The 23,263-nt window shown below is 37.8% G+C and overlaps 1 protein-coding gene across 1 annotated transcript in view; it reads right to left on the bottom strand.

The window, feature by feature from the left end:
• The window catches only part of SLC10A1 (solute carrier family 10 member 1), a 37,695-nt gene extending 18,199 nt beyond the window's left edge, over positions 1-19,496 (bottom strand). The window contains exons 1-2 of the mRNA XM_044664798.1: positions 19,120-19,496; positions 3,343-3,553 (exon numbers count right to left, since the gene is read on the bottom strand). Of these exons, the coding sequence (XP_044520733.1) occupies positions 3,343-3,553; positions 19,120-19,496 (588 nt within the window). The remainder of the gene's footprint in view (positions 1-3,342; positions 3,554-19,119) is intronic.
• Between the last annotated feature and the right edge of the window lie 3,767 nt (positions 19,497-23,263).

The raw sequence follows: 23,263 nt of genomic DNA, 5'->3' as shown, positions 1-23,263 counted from the left end.
ATGCTTGCTGATTCAAACAGAAAACCCAAATATTTCTCTCCTGCAAGTCCCCTGTGACTGGTATTCTGACAATGGATTTATGTTGGCTAGATTATCTAGCACCTTCCATCTAATGGGAGAGGACACGATAGGAGAGGAGAATGAGCACTGAGATTAGCAGTCTCTGTCTTGTCTCTATCCCCAGCTTGCTATACTAGAGACTTAGGACATTTTTCCTTTGGGTGAGAGCTAGGACACTCTCTTGGTTGCTTTATCTCACTCCAAAAGGGAGGGCTCTTTCTCTCCTATTGGGGAGACATATATATTCTCCTATATATACCTGCTCTGATTTCTATTTGTCTTTTTTTTGTTTACATATATATTTGTATACATATGAATTTAAAATTCATTATTTATTTATGTTGAGCTGGTCTCTCTCCTATAAAATTTGTGACTAACCATTGCATTGCTGATCAATGTTTCATTCATTAGATGTTGAGATAGAGGGCATAGGTAGTAAAACATATAGGAAGGAGAAATAAGAAATTTTAAACTTTGATAAATATTTTCTAGAGAGAAAGATTCTTCTCATCTTGGAAAAACAAAAGAGAATTATATTTATATTTTATAGCTTTCCCTAACAGACAAAGAATATGGGAATCCAGACTGTCTTAGTCAGGAGTTCCAGGAAGAGGAAAGATATACTCTATCAAATTTAAGTTAGCCTTCCTGAGGCAGTCACTTCAGGCACCTCCTTTTCCCATTGTTCTTCCCAGGTAAATTTTAAAAGAAAACCCTCCAGGGGTAAAGTTAAGGAGTTTTTAGAAAGTAAATCACATCTAAAGGGATAATTTGAGAAAAAATGGTGCCACAAAGTGGAGGGCACCAGAAAGAGAAACTAACTAGTCCTCCTACCTATCAGAAAAGCACCTTCTATTCCATGCATTTGCTAAAAGTATATGCTACTGATGCTACTAAGGATTTATTTGATCTCTGGCAGTTTTGACCCATTGCTCCATCATTGACAGATCCCTGTTTTCTTTCATGATTTTTCAAAGATCACTGGCTCATCAATTGCACATGCTTCTAACAAGGATCTTCAGCTTGCTACTTCTGTTAGCTTTATTTTCAACATACTTATATTTGCACATGTCTCTTCCTATAAACTCCTCAAAGGTAGGGACCACTATATTTTTGTCTTTGTGTTCCCAGTGCTAGGAATATCATTGATACTGAATAAATACTTGGTGATTGATTGATCTTGGCCACAAAACAGCCTTCCTGGCAGCAGCCAGATATAGTGCTTCATGAATTTCATGTCCCATAAATAAGTAACCCCACCTTGCCTGGAATATACTCCTATCTCTCTTCTGGCAGGTCCAGGTAACATAGTGGGAGTCTTTACTGGTTATTCCAGTCTTCATTGGTCCTTCTTTCTTCTAATGTTCCATACTGTTTATAATCTGTACCATATAGCTTAATATCTTCTGTCTTGATCACCGACAACTCTTTCACTTGCATTATTAGTCTTGTTGCTTCAACAGAGTTCCTTGAAATCAGTCATAGATAATTTTTTATTCTTTTTCTATGAGTTCTACTGTATTACCTAGAAATGAAGCTCTAGGAGATATGTGGCAAATTCTTATAGTTGATTCATTTATTTCTTAATAGTAAAAGAGCCAGCTGCAAAAAAGCGGTTCTGCACTATACAATGCAAAGAGCTGCTTGTAGTCAGAAGATTTGTCTTTGAATCCCATCTGTCACTTGAACTTACATGTTCATTGTAGGAACTGGTACCATGATGCTGGGAATAGTATCTTCTCTTTTGAAATTCAATTTTAGTACATCGATCACAGAAAGAATCTCTTAAGAGGACATAATCTAGGAAGGAACTGAGTAAAAACTATTCTAAGACAACTTCAACCTGTTTTTTAGCATGTTATCATTTTCTTGTTCAATATCTTGTATCAAAATATCTTGGAAGCAGAGAATTCTATATGATGTAAGGGGGTGGAGAGGGCTATAAAAACTTATAAATCTCTTTCTCCAAGTTAGAAGTAGCTTGGATACAGAATTAATTAAATTAATAAGATTGCTTTTAGAAGACTTGAACCTAAAACACAAAATATATTATTAGTATTATTCATTTCTTCCACATTAATTTTTCATTATACTTTCATTTTCCTTACAGCCCAGTGAAGCAGATAATAATTAATTTAGTACTTTAAAATTTGTGTAATGGGGAGCAGCCAAGTGGCTCAGAGAATAGAGAGGCAGGTCTGGAGGTGGGAGGACCTGGATTCAAATCTGGCCTCAGATACCTCCCAAGCTGTGTGACCCTGGGCAAGTCACTTAACCCCAAATGTCTAGCCTTTACTGTTCTTCTGCCTTGGAATTGATACTTAGTATTAATTCTAAGCTAGAAGGTATGGGTTAAAAAAAAACAACTTGGTGATGGGACTTTCACAAATGCCCAGATCATCTAAGATGGAGGCAACCATGTAGAAGATTGTCAGGTGACTGACAAACACTCAGGGTCCTGGCAGGGTAAGGAGAATGGGATGTGGCAAGGAGGTTGACACATGTCAAGAGGGCCACTGAAGCTGGTCAATCAGAAGCAAAGTTTATTTCATCACAGCTAGTATTTTATAGGGCAATGTTATTTAAGCTAAAAGATTAGGTAAGTCTTTTGCAGGGACAATGGTTAGTAATGATTAACAAAATGGAGACAATGGATTTAGATTACCTCAATGGTTCTAAACAGAGTTTTCTATAGGATAATAAATCACAGGTAAATATGTAACCATCTAGTCCAGATTCTCAGGGAAATGTTTGTTTCAGTGGGTAGAAGAAGGACAGCCAGGGACAGCCAAGAACTTATCAGTGCTTTGGGTGAGATCATATGTGCTTGGTTCTAGCTAGCTGATGGTTCTGATTTCACTGGGGCCTACTCTCACTAGTGGGGGCTACAGAAGATCCCTTATTATAGCCACCATATAAGGCAAATCAGATAGAGATCATTACCTATCTTTACAAATTAGGAAACTGAGGCTGCGAGGTTATGAGATTTGTCCATAGTCAAACTAGTAAATATCAGAGGGGGGATTTGAAACCAGATTTTCTTATCTCCAAGCTTAACACTACCCATTTTACTACACTATCTCTAGTGTAAGTATTCTTAGCCTAAACAAATATTAGATATTCAACAAATGAGGAAACAGATACATCAAAAGTTTAAATGACTTACTTAACAAACAATTAATGTAAAAGACAGAATCAGAATCCATCAGACTCCCAGTTTAATGGTCTTTGAATTTTTCAACACACTTTCTCTAAGGGTCAATGATCTTCCTGAATTCTTACCCTGATGATGTAGCGTCCATACTGTGGCCTCTTGGAATTGATGATGATTCCTATGGTGCAGGGGATAAGTATCAAAACCATTGAGATGGTAATATGCCCATAGGGCACCTTATTCTTGAGGTCCCCGTCATAGATCCCCTTGGAGTAGATAAACAGGAGGAGAGGCATCAAGCCCAAGGCTGAGAAAGTGGAGCAAGTAGTCATCACAATGCTGTGATAGCAAGAGAAGAAAGATAATTGAAATCAGATCTTGGGGCATATCATGGTGGTACTAGCTCTGTCTGACTACTTCCTCCCCATTCCAACCTATGACATGATCGACTGGATCTGGGAGCTCTTATTAGAGGGGAAGGCTAGTGAATATTTTTAATCCATAGATGTTCAGTTCATTAGTGACATGGAGAGTGTTAGAGTTCCAGTTTCTAACTTACAGAAGCAACCATGGCCATAGTGGGAAAAGAAATGGATTAATAGATAGAAGATCCAGGTTTGAGCTGGGTGGCTCAGTGGATTTAGAGCCAAGCCTAGAGATGGGAGGTCCTAGGTTCAAATTTGACCTCAAACACTTCCTAGCTGTGGGACCATGGGCAAGTCACTTACCCCCCATTGCATAACCCTTACATAGTATTGATTTTAAAACAGAAGGGAAGAGTTTAAACAAAAGAAGAAGATGATGATCCAGATTTGCATCCTGTCTCTGCTCCTGTGATCTGGAAAAAGTTTCTTACCATCTTGGACCTCAGTTTTTTAATAGTAAAATAAATGAGATGTTCCCTAAAGTCCCTTATGACTCAAGATCTATTGTCCTTTTTCGGCCTTTGGGGCATGGTATGAGATCCAAAGCAAATCATTCTGTGAACATTACCATTCTCTCCAATGGAATAAAAGGAACATCAAGGGAAACTTTAATTACTGGAACAGAAGATGTAAATATCAATAGGAGCAGGGGGTAGCTGTGTCGAAAGAGAACTTAAAAGAACTATGAGGAAATCACACCAACAGGTCAAGGACCCAGAAAAAAAATCCCACTTATCTGACTTCCTGCTTTACACAGATAAGGCTTGAAAATGACACATGTCAAGAGGGCCACTGAAGCTGGTCAATCAGAAGCAAAGTTTATTTCATCACAGTTAGTATTTTATAGGGCAATGGCCCTTCTCCCAAAGAAGCATCAGCTTATAAGCATTTGGACTTTTGAGAAAAGAGTTTATATCATTGTTGTTTGTCCTTTGTTTTTGAAGAAGACTAAGGACATCATGATGAGTGGTGAGTATTGACTTGCTGCACACTGGATTTTAGTGGGGAAGAGTTGCACAAAATTGTCAGCCTCACTCTCTTCCAGATTCATCTAAGTCCAATGGCAAGGCAAGTCAGGTCAACTGGCAATGGCAGGATGCAGTGGATGACATTGGCAATTTACCAGTAAAGTATACAGAAAGGACTTCTATGCAAACTTGGAGACAGTAAATAGAATCTCTTTCCCCTCACCCCAAAGACTTGTATACCTCTATGACTCAGCACTACTTTAGTGCTACTCTTTCCTTTGCAAGAAAGGAATTCAGCATATTGCAAAAGAAGAAGGTGTATTACTTATATATAATGATGTGGAGACAGAGGAAACTTACTAAAGTTTTAAAAAGGTGTACAAGGAAATGGGAGGCCCTGAGTTCAAACTTGGCCAAAGATACTTCCTACGTGGATGATCTTGGGCAAGTCACTTAACCCCCATTACTTAGCCCTTATTGCTCATCTGCCTTGGAACCAATACACAGTTGTTTGTTGTGGTTTTTTTTAATTAGTTAACACATAGAAACAATTTTTGACAATTGTTTTGTGACATTTTAGCTTTTGCTTCTTCCCTTCTCCTCACCTTCACTCTCCAAGGAGGTAAATAGTCTGACATAGGTTATATCAGCAATACACAGCATTGATTCTAAGATATAGGGGAAGGGTTTTTAAAAAATAAATAAAATAAAATAATTTTCTAAAAATGTTCAAAGGTGTATAGATAATATAAGGTCAGGAGGCTAAAGAAGACTTCAAAAGAATATCTGAGAGGGCAGCTGGGTAGCTTAGTGGATTGAAAGCCAGGCCTAGAGATGGGAGGTCTTAGGTTCAAATCCGACCTCAGACACTTCCCAGCTGTGTGACCCTGGGCAAGTCACTTGACCCTCATTGCCCACCTTTACCAGTCTTCCAACAAGGTTGGAAGTTAAGGGTTAAAAAAAAAAAGAATATCTGAATCTTCTAAGAATAGTGTCAGGGATGTTAAAGCTCAGAACAAGCTAAGTTTGGCTATATATTCTAAGAACATCCAAGAGGACTTGTTTAGCTATGTTGTGGAAAACAAAAGTTGAAAGAGAAGTTGGAACTTTTGCTCAGTGTAAATAGAACAGTGATAACAGTAAAGAATGCAGAATTACTCAACTTGTGTTCTTTTTTATTTCTCTACCAAGGAGAATAATTTCTAGTCAGAGAAAAACAGAACAAAAATGATTAATTGGGAATAGAGATGGTAAAGCAACACCTGGCTGTCATTAATGAATTCAAGTCAACAGGCCCCCAAAAAACACATTCCAGGATACCGAAATAGTTAATATGACTGAGGATCTGCTATCAGTAATTCTTTTTTTTTTTTTTTTTTTTTTTTTTTTTTTTAATATTTTTAAACCCTTAACTTCTGTGTATTAGTTCCTTGGTGGAAGAGTGGTAAGGGTAGGCAATGGGGGTCAAGTGACTTGCCCACGGTCACACAGCTGGGAAGTGTCTGAGGCCGGATTTGAACCTAGGACCTCCCGTCTCTAGGCCTGGCTCTCAATCCACTGCCCCCCAAGTAATTCTTGAAAAATCATAAAAATGGGGCAGCAAAGGTGACACAATAAATAGAGTTAGGCCTGGAGTCAGGAGGACCTGGGTTCAAGTCACTTAAACTTGTTTGCCTTAGTTGTAAAGGGGTAGTACAGTGCCAGGTCTGGAGTTGGGAGGGCCTGGATTCAACTGTGGCTTCAGAAACTCCCTATCTATGTCACCTTGAACAAGTCACTTAACTCCCCAATTACCTCTTTTTTTTTTTAAACCCTTATCTTCCATCTTGGAATAAATACTGTCTATTGGTTCCAAGGCAGAAGAATGGTATTCTATTCTATCCAATGAAGTACCTAGCTGCCCCTGCACTTGCTGTTCTTTTGTCTTAAAACTGATAAGGGTTCAAAAAAAGAAAAAAGATATTGTGAATAGAAGAGGTAAAAATGAAATATACCTATCAACAACTACCTAAATCACAAAGTTGTGATGAGAATTAAGTGAGATCAATCAATCAATGGTCAGGCACTGTACAAGGTGGTAGAGATAAATGCAATGGATGGGACAATTTCTACTCTTAAGGAGTTTCCATTCTAATGAGGATTCATGACAAATATGAGCAGCTATGGATAAAGTGCCAGATCTGGAGTCAGAAAGATCTGAGTTTATCCTCAGATGCTAGCTGTATGACCCTGAGCAAGTCACTTAACAAATTAATTCAATTTCTTCATCTGTAAAATAAACAGAAGGAAATGGCAAACTACTTCAGGATCTTTGCCAAGAAAATCCCAAGTGGAGTTATCACAAGTCATGCTCAACTCAACAACAGAATAAATATAAAGGTTAGAAAAAAAAAAAACCAAGCGGCACTTGCACTTCAGGAGATCAGAAAAAGCTTTCTGTAGAAGGCTATAGGTGAAGGTCTTAGCAAAATTTAAACATTATGTAAACATCAACTACTGTTATTAGTCAGTTTCTTTATCTGTAAAATGGTAGGACTGAACCAGCTGACCTCTACAAGCTTCCTTCCAGTTCTTCCAGTTTTTGATTCTTATTCATAACATAGATCAACATAATAATTAGACTCTTTAACATGCTGAAAAACACTACAAACTGTTATGTGATTGAGTTAAACAGTCAGATCAAATTCTAGACAACAGACTTGCTGCCTTTTCCATGTTTTCTCAGACTCAAGTCATGTTAATCTCTGCCTTAAAACAATTTTTTTTTATTTCTCTTGCTGGACTTCCAGTTAAGATGATGTAGTGAGAAGTCTCTCTACCACACAAATCCCAGAAAATACTGGAAAGGGTCTGAGGATGACTAATAATGATAGAAACTAGAAAGAAATAGGAAGCAAAGTCTTCCATGCAGTCCAGAACTGCACCAAAAGATGACCAGAAGTTTGTGGAGCATCATAGACAGGCTGCACCAGTGAAGCCAGCCAACAGGACAAAGTTACCATGTATAACACTTCTGCCCAATGAGGTTGGGTGTAAACTCCTCTTTTGTATTCTTCCGGCCTGAGGGGAAGTTTTATCTTGTTTCCAAGTCAAAGGGCTTATTTATTCTGTTGTATTCTAATGACTACTCTATCTGTATCTATCTCTCTAGGGAAAGTCCTGTTAAGGTGCATATATGGTACATGTGAAGGGAGACCTAACTCCTGATAGACTGAGGCACCCCTCTGAGCACAGGATGCTGTGAAGGTAGATGCACTTCAGAGAAGTAACTTGGGAGAAATGGTTGAGAAAGGCAAACGTGAACTGTTTGAAAGGCAGGCTGGAGATCTCCCTAGAGCCAATGGAAGGTAGTTCCATTTACCCTAGAGAATCAGAGTGGACTCTCCTTAATGAGATTGTTCTATCTATACTTGGGAAGGCAAGAGCCTTTCTTGCTCCAAGCCAAAGAGTATTCGTTTGTCCAGGGCAGCAAGGTGGTACAGTAGGGTAGTTAGGTGGCTTAGAGATAGAGTACCATACCTGAAATCAGGAAGACTTGAGTTCAAATATAATCTCAGACCCTTATTAATTGTGTGACCCTGGATAAGTCACAACTCTATATGCCCCAGGCTGTAAAATGAGATGGAGAAGAAAATGGCAAGCCACTTGAGTATCTTTGCTAAGAAAATAGGATCTTGAAGAGTTGCGCATGACTGAAATGACTAACCAAAAATTCATTTGTCTGTTATAATCTATATCATTTCCCTGATTTCTACTTACTGATTACTTTGATAAGAAAGTTTACTGGCCATTCAGGAGAGTCTTTTGTGTAACCAGTATTTGGTAGTAGGAAGTTAAGCTGACCAAAGTAAGCTGTGTTACCCTTTCTATTAGAGAAATCAGATAAAGAGCTTTTTATTCTCAGTCCCTTACTGTACCACTAGAATCTACATATATATGTACAAACATATGGGTGTACACACACATATTATGATTCTAGCCTGATACCACTTGTATAGGCAAGTAGAAAAGCGATCACCAAACTATCTTGGTCCAGGTTCCTATCTGTCCCTTCCCAATTCACTGATAATGGTGCTGGCCAAACCTTCTTCTCTTACTTTCTGCAAAGATAAAAGTTGCAGTCTTCTTAAAGACAGAGCAGGCCAAATCCCAGACCAGATATTTATCTATGCTACACAAAGACCAAGAACGTCTTTGTATTACATGGTCCAGTCATGTATATTGTAAGAAATAAAATGGATATAAAAGGATACATTTAAAAATATGAGGGTATTAAAAGATTTATTGGTAGCCAATAGAAAAATGAAGCCACATGCCATGCTAAGAGTCAGTTTGAAAGACCCACCATTACCTCCGCCACCATGCTGCTTCAGCTGGAAAAGAGACAGTGCAAGCCCAACCACTCATTTTTAACCTCTGGTCCACATCATTATGTAACTGCCTATGTCATTACGTAAGCCAGGAATCATGGGAAATGTAGTTTGAAAGACCCCTAAACTTCCACAGGAAGTTTAGATCAGAAACCTCAAAATTTCAATTACACAATATCCTATACATAGAAACTAGCAAAGATAGGGAAAAGAACTGTGCCAGATAAGCTAGTCCAAGCTGCCACAGATGGACCTGCCAACATTTCCAACAATGTGAATCACAAGGGAGTTCAAGCACCAGTAAATTGGCAACCTACAGGAAGATTGTAGCCCTATTTTGTCAGAACAAAAGACAGGACAGAACCAATATCTATAGGTGACTCAACCGGGAGACATGGCCCAACTGTGGACTCTGCCAAGCTCTGAGGGCCCCAGCAGTAGATAGAATCAACTGAGTACCATGATGCCAGGAACAGGAACAGTGCAGGATGCCTGAGAAGAGTGTGATTTCCAACATCCTGTTGGGGCATAGGAGGTACATAGCAAGAGACAGAAATAAATCTCGGTTGGGAATTATGCAAGGAAAAGACAAAGACTGGCTAAGGTCATAATTCACAGTGGACCACCAAGAGACTGAGATAGAAGGCAAGCATTGAAGCTGAGGCTGGGGTCTAATACCAGCCACCTCATCAAGATCAATATCAGCAATGGTATCTAGACTACATTGGGAATAGAACCAAACATAATAAACCCAGCCCATCCAACATCTATAACCAGGAACTGAGATTGAAAATCTGAGTTAACAGAAGAAAATACTAAATATCGTGAAGAAATATTATGGCATCATAGTTCAAGAAATAATATAAGAAAAGTGCCCAGATCTATTAGAGTTTAAAGAGAAAATAGAACCTACCAATTATCTCCTAAAAGAAACTCTAACCTGGAAACACTCTGGAAAGGCATCTCATCCATATTCAGTCACAATCATTAATTGGATATTTCCTTCTATCCTATCTTTTTTTCTTTTAACTTTTATTTTGGGGTTTTGGTTATGTATGAGTTGCTCTTACAACAAGGACCTATATGGAAGTGTGTTTTGCATGACAATAAAAAATAAAATATTTTTTTTGAGAATGTAAGCTTCTTGCAGGCAGAGATTGGTTTTCTGCATACATAGAATTTTGCTTACAAAAGGCCCTTAATAAATGTTTATCAAATCTGATCACACACACAAAAATTCCCCCTTCACATTAAAGTTTGTTTTGATTATGACTATTCCTTTACTTATTCCTTTACCTTCTTTTGACCTATCTTCTAATTCCTTTTTGAATTTCATGTATTTCTACACCAAGAGTATGTGTGGGAGGGTAGATGTGATTGTATTGTCGACATGGAATCAAGAGACCCCAAACTTGTGGCTTAGTGGGATATGATGAACCCCAAGTTTAGAAATAGCTTGTAGGTTGGAGACCCCCAAAGCTAGTGCTTGTTCTCTGTTCCCGAGAGAATCCACCCTGAATGGAATCTCAGGCTTGCAGTTGCAGACTGAATAATGGACCCCAGGGTAAATGCTAAATACCCTTTTCCCTTCCCAGGAAGACACACCTGGGCAGGGACCATTCTTTAGAATCCATTGTGTAAGTAACCCCTTCCCCTACACCCTAGCCTCTAGCTATGATTCCTTTTCCTAGCTTGATTGTAAATCCCATCCTGTCAGTATAAAGTCAATCATCTCTCCCAGCCCCTGGATCTTCCCAAATGGTATATAAATTCCCCAATTTCCTTTGTTCCTTGGAGTCGTCATCTAGAGCGGTGTCACTCCCGGTGGGGGGGGGGGGATGTCAGGGAGCAGAGCGAAGCAGTGTTCAATTCTTAGACTCTGCACAAGGCGCAGCTCTGCAAAAGAAGCCAAGTAACCCTAATCCCCCTTTCCCTTGATTAAAGAGTGGTTTTATGACTACTTAATAGTTCTGTGTTTTTTTAAAAGTCAACAGTATTAAATTTTCCTTTATCTAGTTCAGATAAAAGTGAAATTTACAAAATGTCCATTCCTTTTATCCTTTTTCACTATGATTAATTTGTCTTCATTTTATGTACTTATATTATATAATAGTGATTTTCCAATTCTACCAGCTCCTTTCTTCCCTAATATAATCCCTTGTCCCTATCATTTTTTTTTAACACTTAACTTCCTGTGTATTGGCTCATAGGTGGAAGAGTGGTAAGGGTGAGTAATGGGGGTCAAGTGACTTGGGTCACACAGCTGGGAAGTGTCTAAGGCCGGATTTGAACCTAGGACCTCCCATCTCTAGGCCTGACTCTCAATCCACTAAGCTACCCAGCTGCCCCCTGTCTCAATCATTTTTATCTTTTTCCCGAATCCAAAAAAAACAAACAACAAACAACAAACGACAAAAAATACCTACAGGCCCTCTGTCATATTTACCTTTCTCCATGAACCTTAACGATATTAAAGTTCTCAAAAAATAGTTATCTCTTATCATTCATTAGCTTTTAAACAATTTGTTCCCACATATACCCTTCTAATTTAACAAATGAATGTATCTTTCTTTGTTTCTTTTGGTTCCTGTGTTTCTATTTCAAAATGTCTACTGACCTTTTCATCAGGAATATTTCAAAATCATCTGTTTCTTTAAAGACCCATTTTTTCCCATGTAGGTTTAAAAAAATTTTGCCAGGTAGATTATTCTTGATTGTTAAGGGCTTTTCCCCTTTTGGAATATTATATTCCAACTTCTCCTTTCTTTATAGTGGCAGCTACTAGACCTAATCAGCCCTTAGACTCTCAAACTGGGCTCTCCCTAAGACTTTCCTTTTTCCAAGGGCTCTTGGGATAACCCCTACATTGGGTTCAGCTTGGGGCCCTTCCCCACTGATGTTGATGCTCAAGAGCTGCTGTGTCATTAATCTCTGCCTAAGACTTTCCTCTTCCCACTAGGTTCACAAGTTCTTCCTATATAAGGCTCTGGATGAGGTCTTTTCCCTTTTCTGGGCTCTGAGGTCCTACCATGGAACTTTGTGGTTGCTCTGACCTAATCTGCCACAACTAAACTTGGGGATGCTTCCTCCTGTGTTGAGTGCTGCTGGGATTCATGACATAGTGGACTTTTCCAAAGTAGCGCCCACCATTGTGGAGTGATTTTGCATCTATTCTAAATTATTTTGGTTTTTGCAGAATTCTAGTTCTCTTTCTGTGAACTTTTGGGCTGAGTGGAGGCTTATTAAAAGGTGATTCTAATTGTTTGTTTTTAACCTGGTACATTTTTATAGTTCTTCAGAGGTGTTAATGGGAGAATCTTGACTTCTCTAGGACATCACCATGTTCCCACTACCTGCTAGATCAAAAAGATCATCAAAAGAGAACAAATCAACATATTTGTCAAGCAACAAATCAAAAAACCTGAAACATACGCACATGTGTACACACACACACACTTCAAAATATCAAAAGAGAGCTAAGCAAATTTGAAAAATAAAAAGATGGACTCGATCAATAAAATGAACATTTCATTTGTAAAAATTAATGAAATAAAGAGTTTGCTAATCTGATAAAATTGAGAACCAAATTACAAATATCAAAAAGGGGAAAGGAAAATAACAACAAAGAAGAAAGATAAGAAACTATTTTTGCCCAGTTATATGACATATTATAATATCAATAATAATATTGATAACTTAAATGATATGGATGAATATTTATAAAAAATATAAACTACCCAAATTCATATAACAGAAGTAAAGAATTCAAATAACTCAGTCTCAGAAAAAGAAAAAAGGAATAAAGGATCTATTCTTCCCTCTCTACCACACCACAAAAACAGGACCAAATGGATCACAAATGAATTCTATCAAATATTCAAAGAATAATTAATTCCATTATTACATAAATTATTTAGAAAAATAGAGAAAAAAAGAGGTCTTATCAAACTCTATAAGAAAAATATGACCCTGACACCTAAACTAGAGTTAATGCTAAGGAAGAAAATTATAGACCAATGCATCTGATTCATGCTAAAATATTAGCAAACAAAATAGAACAATATATTAAAATGTTTATACACTCTGACCAAGCTATAGTTGTACAAAGAATACAGTGTTAGTTCAATATTAGGAAAACTATAAACATAATTGACCAAACCAATAATAAAAACAATAAAATTCACATGATTTTATTAATACCTGCAAAATATGCTTTTGAAAAAACACACCCTCCTTTTGTGTTAAAATACTAAAACATATATGAACAAATTAACCATTTATTGTGAGGTTTTGGACAATAGAAAACATGGGGTGACATCATAAAAGGTTAAAACAAAAAATCCCAGGCAACCGACAATAGACAAAAATGAAGAAAACTGTGCTATAGACAAGAAGGGGAATATCAAGGAGGACCAACAAAATTCTTAACAGGCATGTTGGAACAAAAGATACAAATTGAAGTTCCCACTGTATCCACCAACTGATGACCTGAGGGATGAAATCCCAAGAAAAGGTCTGCTCTTTCCCCAACTTCCTCTGGCGCAAATTTATCTACAACTACTATCACAAAATCTTCTGTTTCTTTACTCATATGTTTTCAGGAACTTAGATTCTGTGTCAATCACAAGAGGTCAGGGGTTAACTAAAGATAGATATAATTATAAATTCAAGCAGAGAATTCAATATTTATTTAAATGTTAGGAATAGTACTAAATGAGGATTGGGGGAAATTATTGTGGAACTCATAACTTTTATCTAAAATAAAATCCCTAAAATCAAATATTCAGGAGGAATATATCTATCAGGACTTGAAATCTAGAACAGATCCCATGAAATCAATTCCTAGTCCTCCCACAATTAAGATAGCATCTGTTACCTCGATCTTGTCTGTCATTTTGAGCTTCTGAATACCCAAATGTGCTTATTTCCTAGGTACTGTCATGAATTATATTACCCTAGACTATATTATAGACATACGTTCTATGTTAAAATAGATTTGAAGCCTTTGGACAGTATTCATTGGTGGTATTCAACCTCATCCTCTCATGTGGTGGCTAAACTCTACCAGGTGACCAGCCCACAGTTTTACACAAAGTCATCACTTTAGTCAAAGGAATAATAAAGCACACAGAAATGGAAGGACACTTTCTAGTCACTTTATGAGGTTACACAGTTCATAAGTTGTATCAAACCAATCAGCTATGCCCTCAGAGTGGTTGGATTTGTCAACAACTCCATCAACAAAATTCACCAAAATGGGTGGTGGTCCCTATGAGTTCAGGAGAATCTATAAACAACATATTTTAGTTTTTTTGCCTCATTTGTTAATGCCACATTGTGTCCATTTTAAGTCAAGAATTTTTCCTCTGAATATTTTGTATCTATTATCAAATGTCACCTTGTGTGTGTCTAGCTATAGGACTTTTCATACTACCATTAGACTAGGTTCTAGTTTTGAAGTACCTCCTGAAAGCAATTTGTCTCCCTTCATCTGTGCTGTTACATATATCCCAGAAAAAAAGAGAAAATAATTTTGCTTTTGCAACTGTCAATTTCAACAACACAAACAATAATCCTATGGATTAGTAACCCTTGGACAATTGTATATCTCTGTTGGTCAAGCTTTTCCCTCTCTTCCCTCAGGTTAGGATGGCATATGCGGAGTAGCCTCTCTGATCCTTACTGTAACCATACAAAATCATATAGGTTTGGTGAGAGTCAACTTTACAAGACATTTAGTTGCATGATGACATAGAAATAAGAGATCTATTTGGGAAAGTTCTAATCCAATAGTAGTACATGGAAGTAGCCCTGGGCATGAATTTTTTGGGCAGTGATCCCTAAAACTCAGAATTACAGTAGTGAAAGATTCTTTAGAGAACTCATCTTTGGAATTTGAGGGATTGGCTCATAATATAACAGCTACCGTTATATACATCTAGTCCTCTGTAATAAGCTTTCAGGATGAATTTTTGCTCATATGAAATGAGCCTGTGCTATAATTAATCAATTATATTGGTTATATATACATATATATAAATTGTTATCATTAATGATATTGGAGAATTATAAATATAACTAAAGGATACTTTGCAAAATGCACAACACTCCTATAAATGAGGATATTACATCTAGGTTGGATCCATCCTCATGGACAATCACATGGTTTAATAGTGGTGGCTTATTGTAATTCATTCTTAAATAAGTGCTAATAATTTTTTAAATGTTATTCTTATAATTATAAACTGTTATATTACTCAGTTTTCTAAATGTTAGCTTGCTTCTAAGCATATGTTACAGATTGTTCTTCAGATGTATTTTTTAGACATGAACTCTTTCAAAGATGTTGGTAATATCTTGAATCCTATTCAAGTACCTGTTGTATTATTTAATACTGGATCCACAACAGTATAGTTTGGGCAGAGTTTATGACTCTGTTAGGACATGGAGCCCCAGAGAAAGCAAGACTTCTGCAAGAAGTGAACTGGGACGCAGTGCAAATAGTACCTAGGATTCTAGTGACTGTGGGAATTACCTGCTTCTAATATTGTTGTTATGGTATATTTAATATTACACTATCTGTAAGATACTTGGCCCTTCTTAGGAAGCTAAAGCCATGCATGGAATACCTCAGCTGGTGACTGACACCCCTACAAACAAGTCTTTCATCTCTAGCTCTTGGAATGGACTTTTCTGAGCTAGCTTGCACCTACACTGCATGAACTTTATCTTATGCTCTTCAAGACAACAGTGGAGAGGTACACACTGAACATGTGTCTATCCTTAAGCATCCTTCAACATGTTTTGTTCCTGGACTGTAAAATCAGTAACTTTCATTTTCTGGAACATTAACTAGTCCCTATTGTACTTTTTGTTATTGTTCTTACATGTGATTTTGATGATGTATCTTTACTTAAGTTGTACCCACTCATGATATCATTCTACTCACCGCCCCCAATTTGTGTCGTCCATAGATTGTAAATGATCCAACAGAAAACTGTGAGCAGTTTTTTTTAATTAGAGGAGGGATAGTGTGAGTGAAAAATTCCCTAACCCCTTATATGAAATTAGATTTTAATGTTAGCAGTAGTATTGAGTTATTCATAATTGTAATTCTAAGATAGTTAAATAATGTTAGCATAAGTGATGATTTTAGTAGGCCTTTTGTGTTTATTTTAGTGTAAGTTTTTGAGGTTTTGAATCAAAATAAAGAACTGCTTTAGCATAGTTAATCATTGTTAGCATAAGGCCTCAGTTTTAGTATTAGCCTATAACTTGCTATATCATGCACCCTCAACAATCATGGTCTTGAACTTGTGACTTGGCCTTCATTAGCATAGAGGTTTTTGCCTCCCTTAGAAGCCTGGTGACACCCCTTCACCTTTGTATACACCCTTAGTATACATCATCAGGCTTTTGCCCAGCATGGGGCCCTGGCACCTCCTCCTTACACTGGTTACCTTAGTATATACATCATCCTTGACATCATCAGGCTTAGAAAGTAGGGTTCAGGCTCCCCCACTTCCCCCTTGTGTATTGAGTGACTTTCAAGTCATCATCAAGTGACTTCTTCTACCAATGATTCTTTGGACATAAAAGAAGTCTTCTCACAAGGCCCTGGGTCTTTTGGTCTTGAAGAGAAGTCTGGCTTTATTGTGAAACCACCATCTCTTAATAAACCTACTTCTTTTTTGGCTTGGAGACTTTGTTTCTCTTATTTGCTTTCCTGTGCTTAGACATTATGCTTAGAAATTAAGCCTCATTATGTGGTCCTGGGCAATTCATTACCCTTCTTTAGGCTTTAATTCTTACTTTTTATAAATTAGTGCATAGAAGGATGGGAAAAAACCTCAGAAACCATCTAACCCAATTCCCTGTTTTATAGAGTAGGAACTGAGACTCAGAGAGATTAAATTATTTTTTCAAGGTTGAACTTGGGAATAGAAATATGATGATCTTTACTTTCACTTTAAAATTCTTTATCTTACATTCTCTTGATCCTGTGGTAACTACAGCTCCAAAGACATGTCCAAATATAGAAGAAGGAGGAAAAGGGATAGGAGGAAAAGAGAGATGATGATATGCCACATTTTAAAATTCTATAGTCCCAGGGCAGCTGGGTAGCTCAATGGATTGAGTCAGGCCTAGAGATGGGAGGTCCTAGGTTCAAATCCGGCCTCAGACACTTCCCAGCTGTGTGACCCTGGGCAAGTCACTTGACCCCCATTGCCTACCCTTACCACTCTTCCACCTAGGAGCCAATACACAGAAGTTAAGGGTTTTAAAAAAACCAAATAAATAAATAAATAAAAATAAAGTTCTATAGTCCCAGAGATAAGTTACTAGATTACTCCTTTCCTTCTATCTTAACATGTTAAATCTGGGACCATAATGGTCATATCATCTGCATGTCCAGACTTCTTGCAATAATAATAAAAATTACTCATATTTATAAACTGCTTTGAAGTTTGAAAAGTGCTTCACAAATAGTATCTTATTTTATCCTGAGAAAAAGTCTATGAGGTAGGTGCCAATTATTAATCCTATTTTACAGGTGAAATAACTAAGTCTAAGGAATTTGTCCAGGATTACACAGCTAGTTAGTGTCTGAGGCTAGATTTAAATTCAGGTCTCCCTGACTCCAGCTTCAGTATAACATCCACTATAGGTTTTGCATTGAGGATGTGTTCTGTTGCAAGACCCTCTTAAAGTATAAATAGGTTTTGTTTTCTACAAAATGGTGATTAGCAATTCTTTTCACTGAGGCCAGAAGAAAAAGCTAGTCAGCTTTCCTAATCAGGAAACAGGTAGGGTTGAGATTAAGATAAAGCTAAGAGTAGTGGTTATGATAGCCCTTGAAAAGATTTCTGTGGGAAATCACTTATCCTCTTCTCCTTTGTCCCAGAAAGGGTTTGTTAATATGGCAGAAAGCTTTGAGCTTCTCCCTATCTGATTCCTTCAAACACAAATTCTCAGGTTTCTTTCATTAGTTTGGGCCTTTAGTTTATATCATTGGGAGTTTTTTCTAGAATTTGGCTTTGTTTTTCTTAATGAGACAGTTCAGGAAAGAAGGACCAGGTGCTGATTCCACTACCCATTTACTATTGGGTAATGTTCTGGGAACAAGAGAAAATTGCAGTTAATCATAGGAGATATAGATTAACTAAGAATCAAGATTGATCAAGAATAGAATGAGTTATTAAGATAGAGTGGAATATTTTTCACAGGAGGTCTTTGAAAACAGGAGAGAGCTGAGTCTAGTTGGGATGATTTAGTGCTGAATTGACCAAGAACCCAAGAACCCAAAAAGTATTGAGAACTATCATAGGCACTGTGAGAGATACAGAAAAAGTAAAAAGTATTCTTTGCCTTTACAACTATTTAGTACTTAACCTGAATACCCTTAGGAATAGGACTGAAAGTAGCAGGACTAGACTGCTTGGGATCTACTAATCCTACAGGAAGACACTGAGGAACTTAGTAATGATGTGTTGCTAGACCTCCCTGGGTTGTGTATTTAGTTGCTCTTGCAGCATTCTAATTCTTCATTGGGTTAAATCAAAAAATTTCTAATGACTGAGTTGCCGTGTGTGTGCGTTTTGTTGTGGTGATGTTGGAAAATATTTGGGTATTCATCTCTGGGTAATTCAGGGTCCTATTTAATGAGAATCTTCCATTCTCATTCCATTCTCATGGGGCTGAGAGGGAGCTAGAACCAATCTGTCTCTCAGATCTGTCTCAAATCAGAGAACTCTGGAGCTAGTATGATAGTTATGGGTTTCCCAAGTCTACCATGAGTCAAATCCATAGTCTCTCAGGGCAGTCTTGGGACTTCTGCTTGAGTTATCTCTGGTGTTGGAGAGGAATATTCCCAGACTAACTTGTTCCCATTATCTTAGTGTTTAAACTAAGTTTCAGACTTGGAATCCTATCCATTAGATACCCAGGGTTTGCAGTTGATACTAAGCAATTAATATCCTTCCCACTCCAAGGCTGCACCTTGACCAGATGAACCCCACTAGCTTCCCACAGGACACTGTAACCCAACTCTAATCTTTTTTTTAACTGAATTGTGGGTGCCTGTCAGGTGTCCTTTCAATACCAGACTGTTCTGCTCTCATCTTTTCCTACCTTTATCTTACCTGAGGTTCATGTCTCCCTTTAATGCCAGACTAAAGATGTTGGACAGGGTCCCACCTGGGGAGCAGCCACATATCAAGATGGCTAGGGCCTCAATATTGTTCAAATGGAAGATCTTGCCCAGAGCGAAGGCTGTCAGTGGCATCACCCCATATTGAGAAACCAAGGCAATGATGATCCCTTTGGGCTTCCAGAAGTGAGCCTTGATCTTGTTGAACTCCATAGTACACCCCAAGGATATCATGACAATAAAAAGCATGAGTACCAAGATGACACTGAGAGCCAGGTCAGTGGGACGCTTGCCAAAATTGGGTGGTAGAGTAAAGTTGAGGGGAGAAGAAGCATTGGTGAAATTCGAGCCCCAAATCTTGGCCTCCATCTTCTTGCAGTTTCCTCTGGGACTTCTGTGTAGAATATGGATGTGGTTGACAGTGCTCTCACACCTTCTTTCCCCTTAGCTCTCTACAGCACCTCCTAGAACTTTAGTACAAAATGCAATTTTGAGTAAATAGAAAGTGATGCAATTGTAAATTTCTTTGGCAGCTACCCTGTGAAGAGAGAACATAGAGTTATATCTGTACTATTCCTCTATTCTTATTTGCTTAATTCCCCAGCTTTCTATATCTCCCTGCAAATTCCAGACATTTTGCCCTCTCTCCTTCCCCACCTTTACTAGTTGCATCATAGGAAAAGACCACCAAAAGAGACATCCAGTTTATATTCCATACCTCCAACTCCCAGACCTCTTTCTAAAAACCGTCAATGAGAAATACTGAGTTTTACCTCATTCCTTGAAAGCAGTGATTCTTGTGGGCCAATAGTAGAGAATCGGTACAAAAATTGCATTCAGTCCATTCTTCTGCTTCTTTCAAAGGATCTGCCAGGATTTCAGAGTAACCATGTTCTAACCTGCTTGAGTCTGAGAATCTCTTCTCCTGTTTCAAGAGAGGACACTGGTACTGATTTCAAGAAGAGATGAGCCTAGGCTTATGTTTGACCTTTGCTCTTTTCCCAGAGTGATATTCTTGGAAGGTATGGCAGCTAAGCCCCTACTTCCTTTGCTGGCTATGCCTTCCTGAATGCCTTATTCAATTGAGAAAGAACAGGATCATTGTTCCTAGAGTTTCTTTGTCCTCAAGGAACACTCTAGTCTTCCTAATTGCCCTGAAAACTTTAGGGCAGCTAGGTTGTAAGAACTGAGTTCAAATCCAACCTTAGACACTTACTAGTTGTGTGACCTGTTTTCTCATCCATAAAAATGAGGATAATTGTCGGGAGCTATTAAGAGAAATTAGAATCTCAAGTAGATATTTTTATCTGGACCCCCTCAAAAGATCAATACAGACCGGCAGAGCCATGTATCAATCTTTCCACCCTATCTAAATACGGGACGAGACAGGTGTGGGATATCTAAGATAAAAATCTGAGATTCCTCTTTTGATTCCTTTCATAATTCTCACCTTCCTTCAAAATACATTATAGTCTTATTAAAAAAGCTTTGGGCTCTCAGCACTCCAGCAGGAGGGGGGCTAACTCTGTTCCCCTTTGCCCGAGAACACAGATGGCTGGTAAGGCCAAGGCCTAACCCTTGGCAGGGCATTTTGCCCAGAATTAAAGTAAAATAATGAGGCTCAAAAAATTGTTTAATGCCATCAAGGCCGAGAAACTGACGGGGCTTTCCGACCTAAAGGAGATGTCCCAGGCTCCACTTAAAGATAACACATTTAGTTGATAGTTTAGCATAGGTTTTTGTCTACGCCTGGAGGCTTCTAAGGTTTTTGTTTTGACTATAGTAAAAATCTTGCTCTCTGTAACTGTGGGAAACTTTCTTGGGCTTTTGAGGGAAAGGGATCTTTAATTTCCTTTATAATAAAGTGGCTCCTTCAGTATTTCTTGAAGCACAATGAGCTGACAAGCCGTGCTTCCAATCTGTTTCATTCTTTGCATCTGACGACCACCCAGGCCATTCAGATTAGTCTCTGGTTATAGAGCAGGACCTCTATAGATAATAATAGCACCTACTTCCCAGGATTGTTGTGAGGATCAGATGAAATAATATTTGTAAAGCACAGTGCCCAGCATATAGTAAGCACTATATAAATGTTAGCTATTATTATTTATTTAAAAAAAGAAAGATGTGGAAGCTTTTCTATCCTCATGTCTCTTTTCTTTGCTTAGTGGCAAACATTTGGCACTTATGTATCACAGTAGAGGGACAGAGGAAGATGAGAAAAACAGCAAGGATGGATGGATGAGAAGACACTGTTGGATGACTTCTTGGACCAGTATGTGAATGTAATGATGCTCTCACCCCTAAGTGCCCCTTCATCACCTGCTCAGAGCAATGGAGACTTTGAGCTGGAGAACAAGAAAGGAAATTATACAAGTGTGGTAGAGATACCTGTGCTAAATATCAGAGGAGGAAGGATGCCACAACAATGATAATAATGGGAGCAGCTATATATGACTCAGTGGATAGAGCATCAGGCCTGGAGTCTGGAGGACCTCAGTTCAAATCTGACCTCAGATTCTTCCTAGATGTGTGATCCTGGGCAAGTCACTTAACCCCTTTTGCCTAGCCTTTTCTCTTCTGTCTTAGATTTGTTAATAGGATAGAATGTAAGGATTAAAAAAAAAAAAACACCAGTGGTACTATTCTTTCTTCCTGGGGTATGCTTATAAGTCCACTAACCTTTCTTTCTTATGGGCTAGTTTTGTTTAGACGAGTCTGAGATCACAATGATATAGTCTAGTCTGATAGTCTTCTACCATGTCTGCTTCAATCTTGAGTTTACCCCATGCCACGAATACCAGGATCCAAAATACCTCCTGAGTTTCTACTTCTTCATCTAGTGAATCAAGCCTCAAGTGGGCATTCCTTGCTCATATGGTAAAGAATGGCAGCAAGGAATTAAACAAATTCCAACTAGAATATTTCCTGGAATACCTAGTTCAGGCCAATGCCTGAAGGGATTCTAATAGAAAGATTTCAGTCCCTTGGTAGATAATGATTAATTATGCATTATTTGTTGAGTACTATGTTCTCTTCATTCATTTATCAATTCTATACCAAGAATAAATATTATGTATAATATCTAAACATATTTGAGAGCTATGCCAGTCATATGACTAGAAATACTGAAATTTTACCAGAATACAAGGTTACAAGACAGGTTGTATATCACCATTGGGTGGGGATTCAAAGCTAAATTGTAATTGGACAAATACACAAGTCAACATGTTTTGACAATGACTTAGTGCAACTGCTAAGAAAGACATGGATCTGAGGGAACAGAAGGTCAAAAATTCTTTGCCAACCACAGAGAACACAATACTTACTCAACATTTCCAAGAAGCAGATCTATAATGGTTATATAAGTAACTTACTCAGGCAAAGTAGTGGATAAATTAATAACTTCTTTAGGCAAAAAGCATAGAAACTAAAAGACTTTATCTTGAAGACCCTGTATCCTTAATCCAGAAAGACTAAAACTGTATCTTGCCCCTTTTTAAATTCCTCCCCAACAGTTTTGTTTTCTATTTAAATTTCATTTTATTTATTCTGAACTTAAATACTTGTTTGGCCCAGAACTGCATCACCTTTGATGTAGCTTCCTAGAAGCTTTCAGCAATATTAGCATGGCTTTCTGGTCACCTAAAGGCATTGAAAAGACCTGTTCACAATGCACAGCAGCCTCATCTTGAAGCTACATGGGTCACTACACCCTACCCTGCTAATCTTCTCAATTCTTTGTCTTTAGGCAAAAGAGATATTTTACTTATAAGTGCTAATGTGTTCTTGCTGCATATACTTTCTATGGTAAGACTAATAAATAAGCCTTTTTAAAATGTATATGCAGATTGCTTCTTTCATGTTTCTATTTTTTAGTTTATTCTCTGGAGGTGGACATTCACAAGCTATTCTTTCCAAGTTTAAAAAAAATTAACCTGCTCATAACTTCTTATGGCACAATAGTGCTGTAAGAACTGTACAAGCTGTAATGATCACATATCACAATTTGTTCAGCCCTTTCTCAATTGATGGACATCCCCTCAATTTCCAATTCTTTGCCACAACAAAGAGAACGGCTATAAATATCTTGGAACATATAGTTTCTTTTTCTTTTTTCTCTAATTTCTTTGGGA

Source organism: Gracilinanus agilis, chromosome 2 (assembly GCF_016433145.1).
Source record: "Gracilinanus agilis isolate LMUSP501 chromosome 2, AgileGrace, whole genome shotgun sequence".
Taxonomy (NCBI): Eukaryota; Metazoa; Chordata; class Mammalia; order Didelphimorphia; family Didelphidae; genus Gracilinanus; species Gracilinanus agilis.
This window is presented reverse-complemented; position numbering and strand designations above follow the sequence as displayed.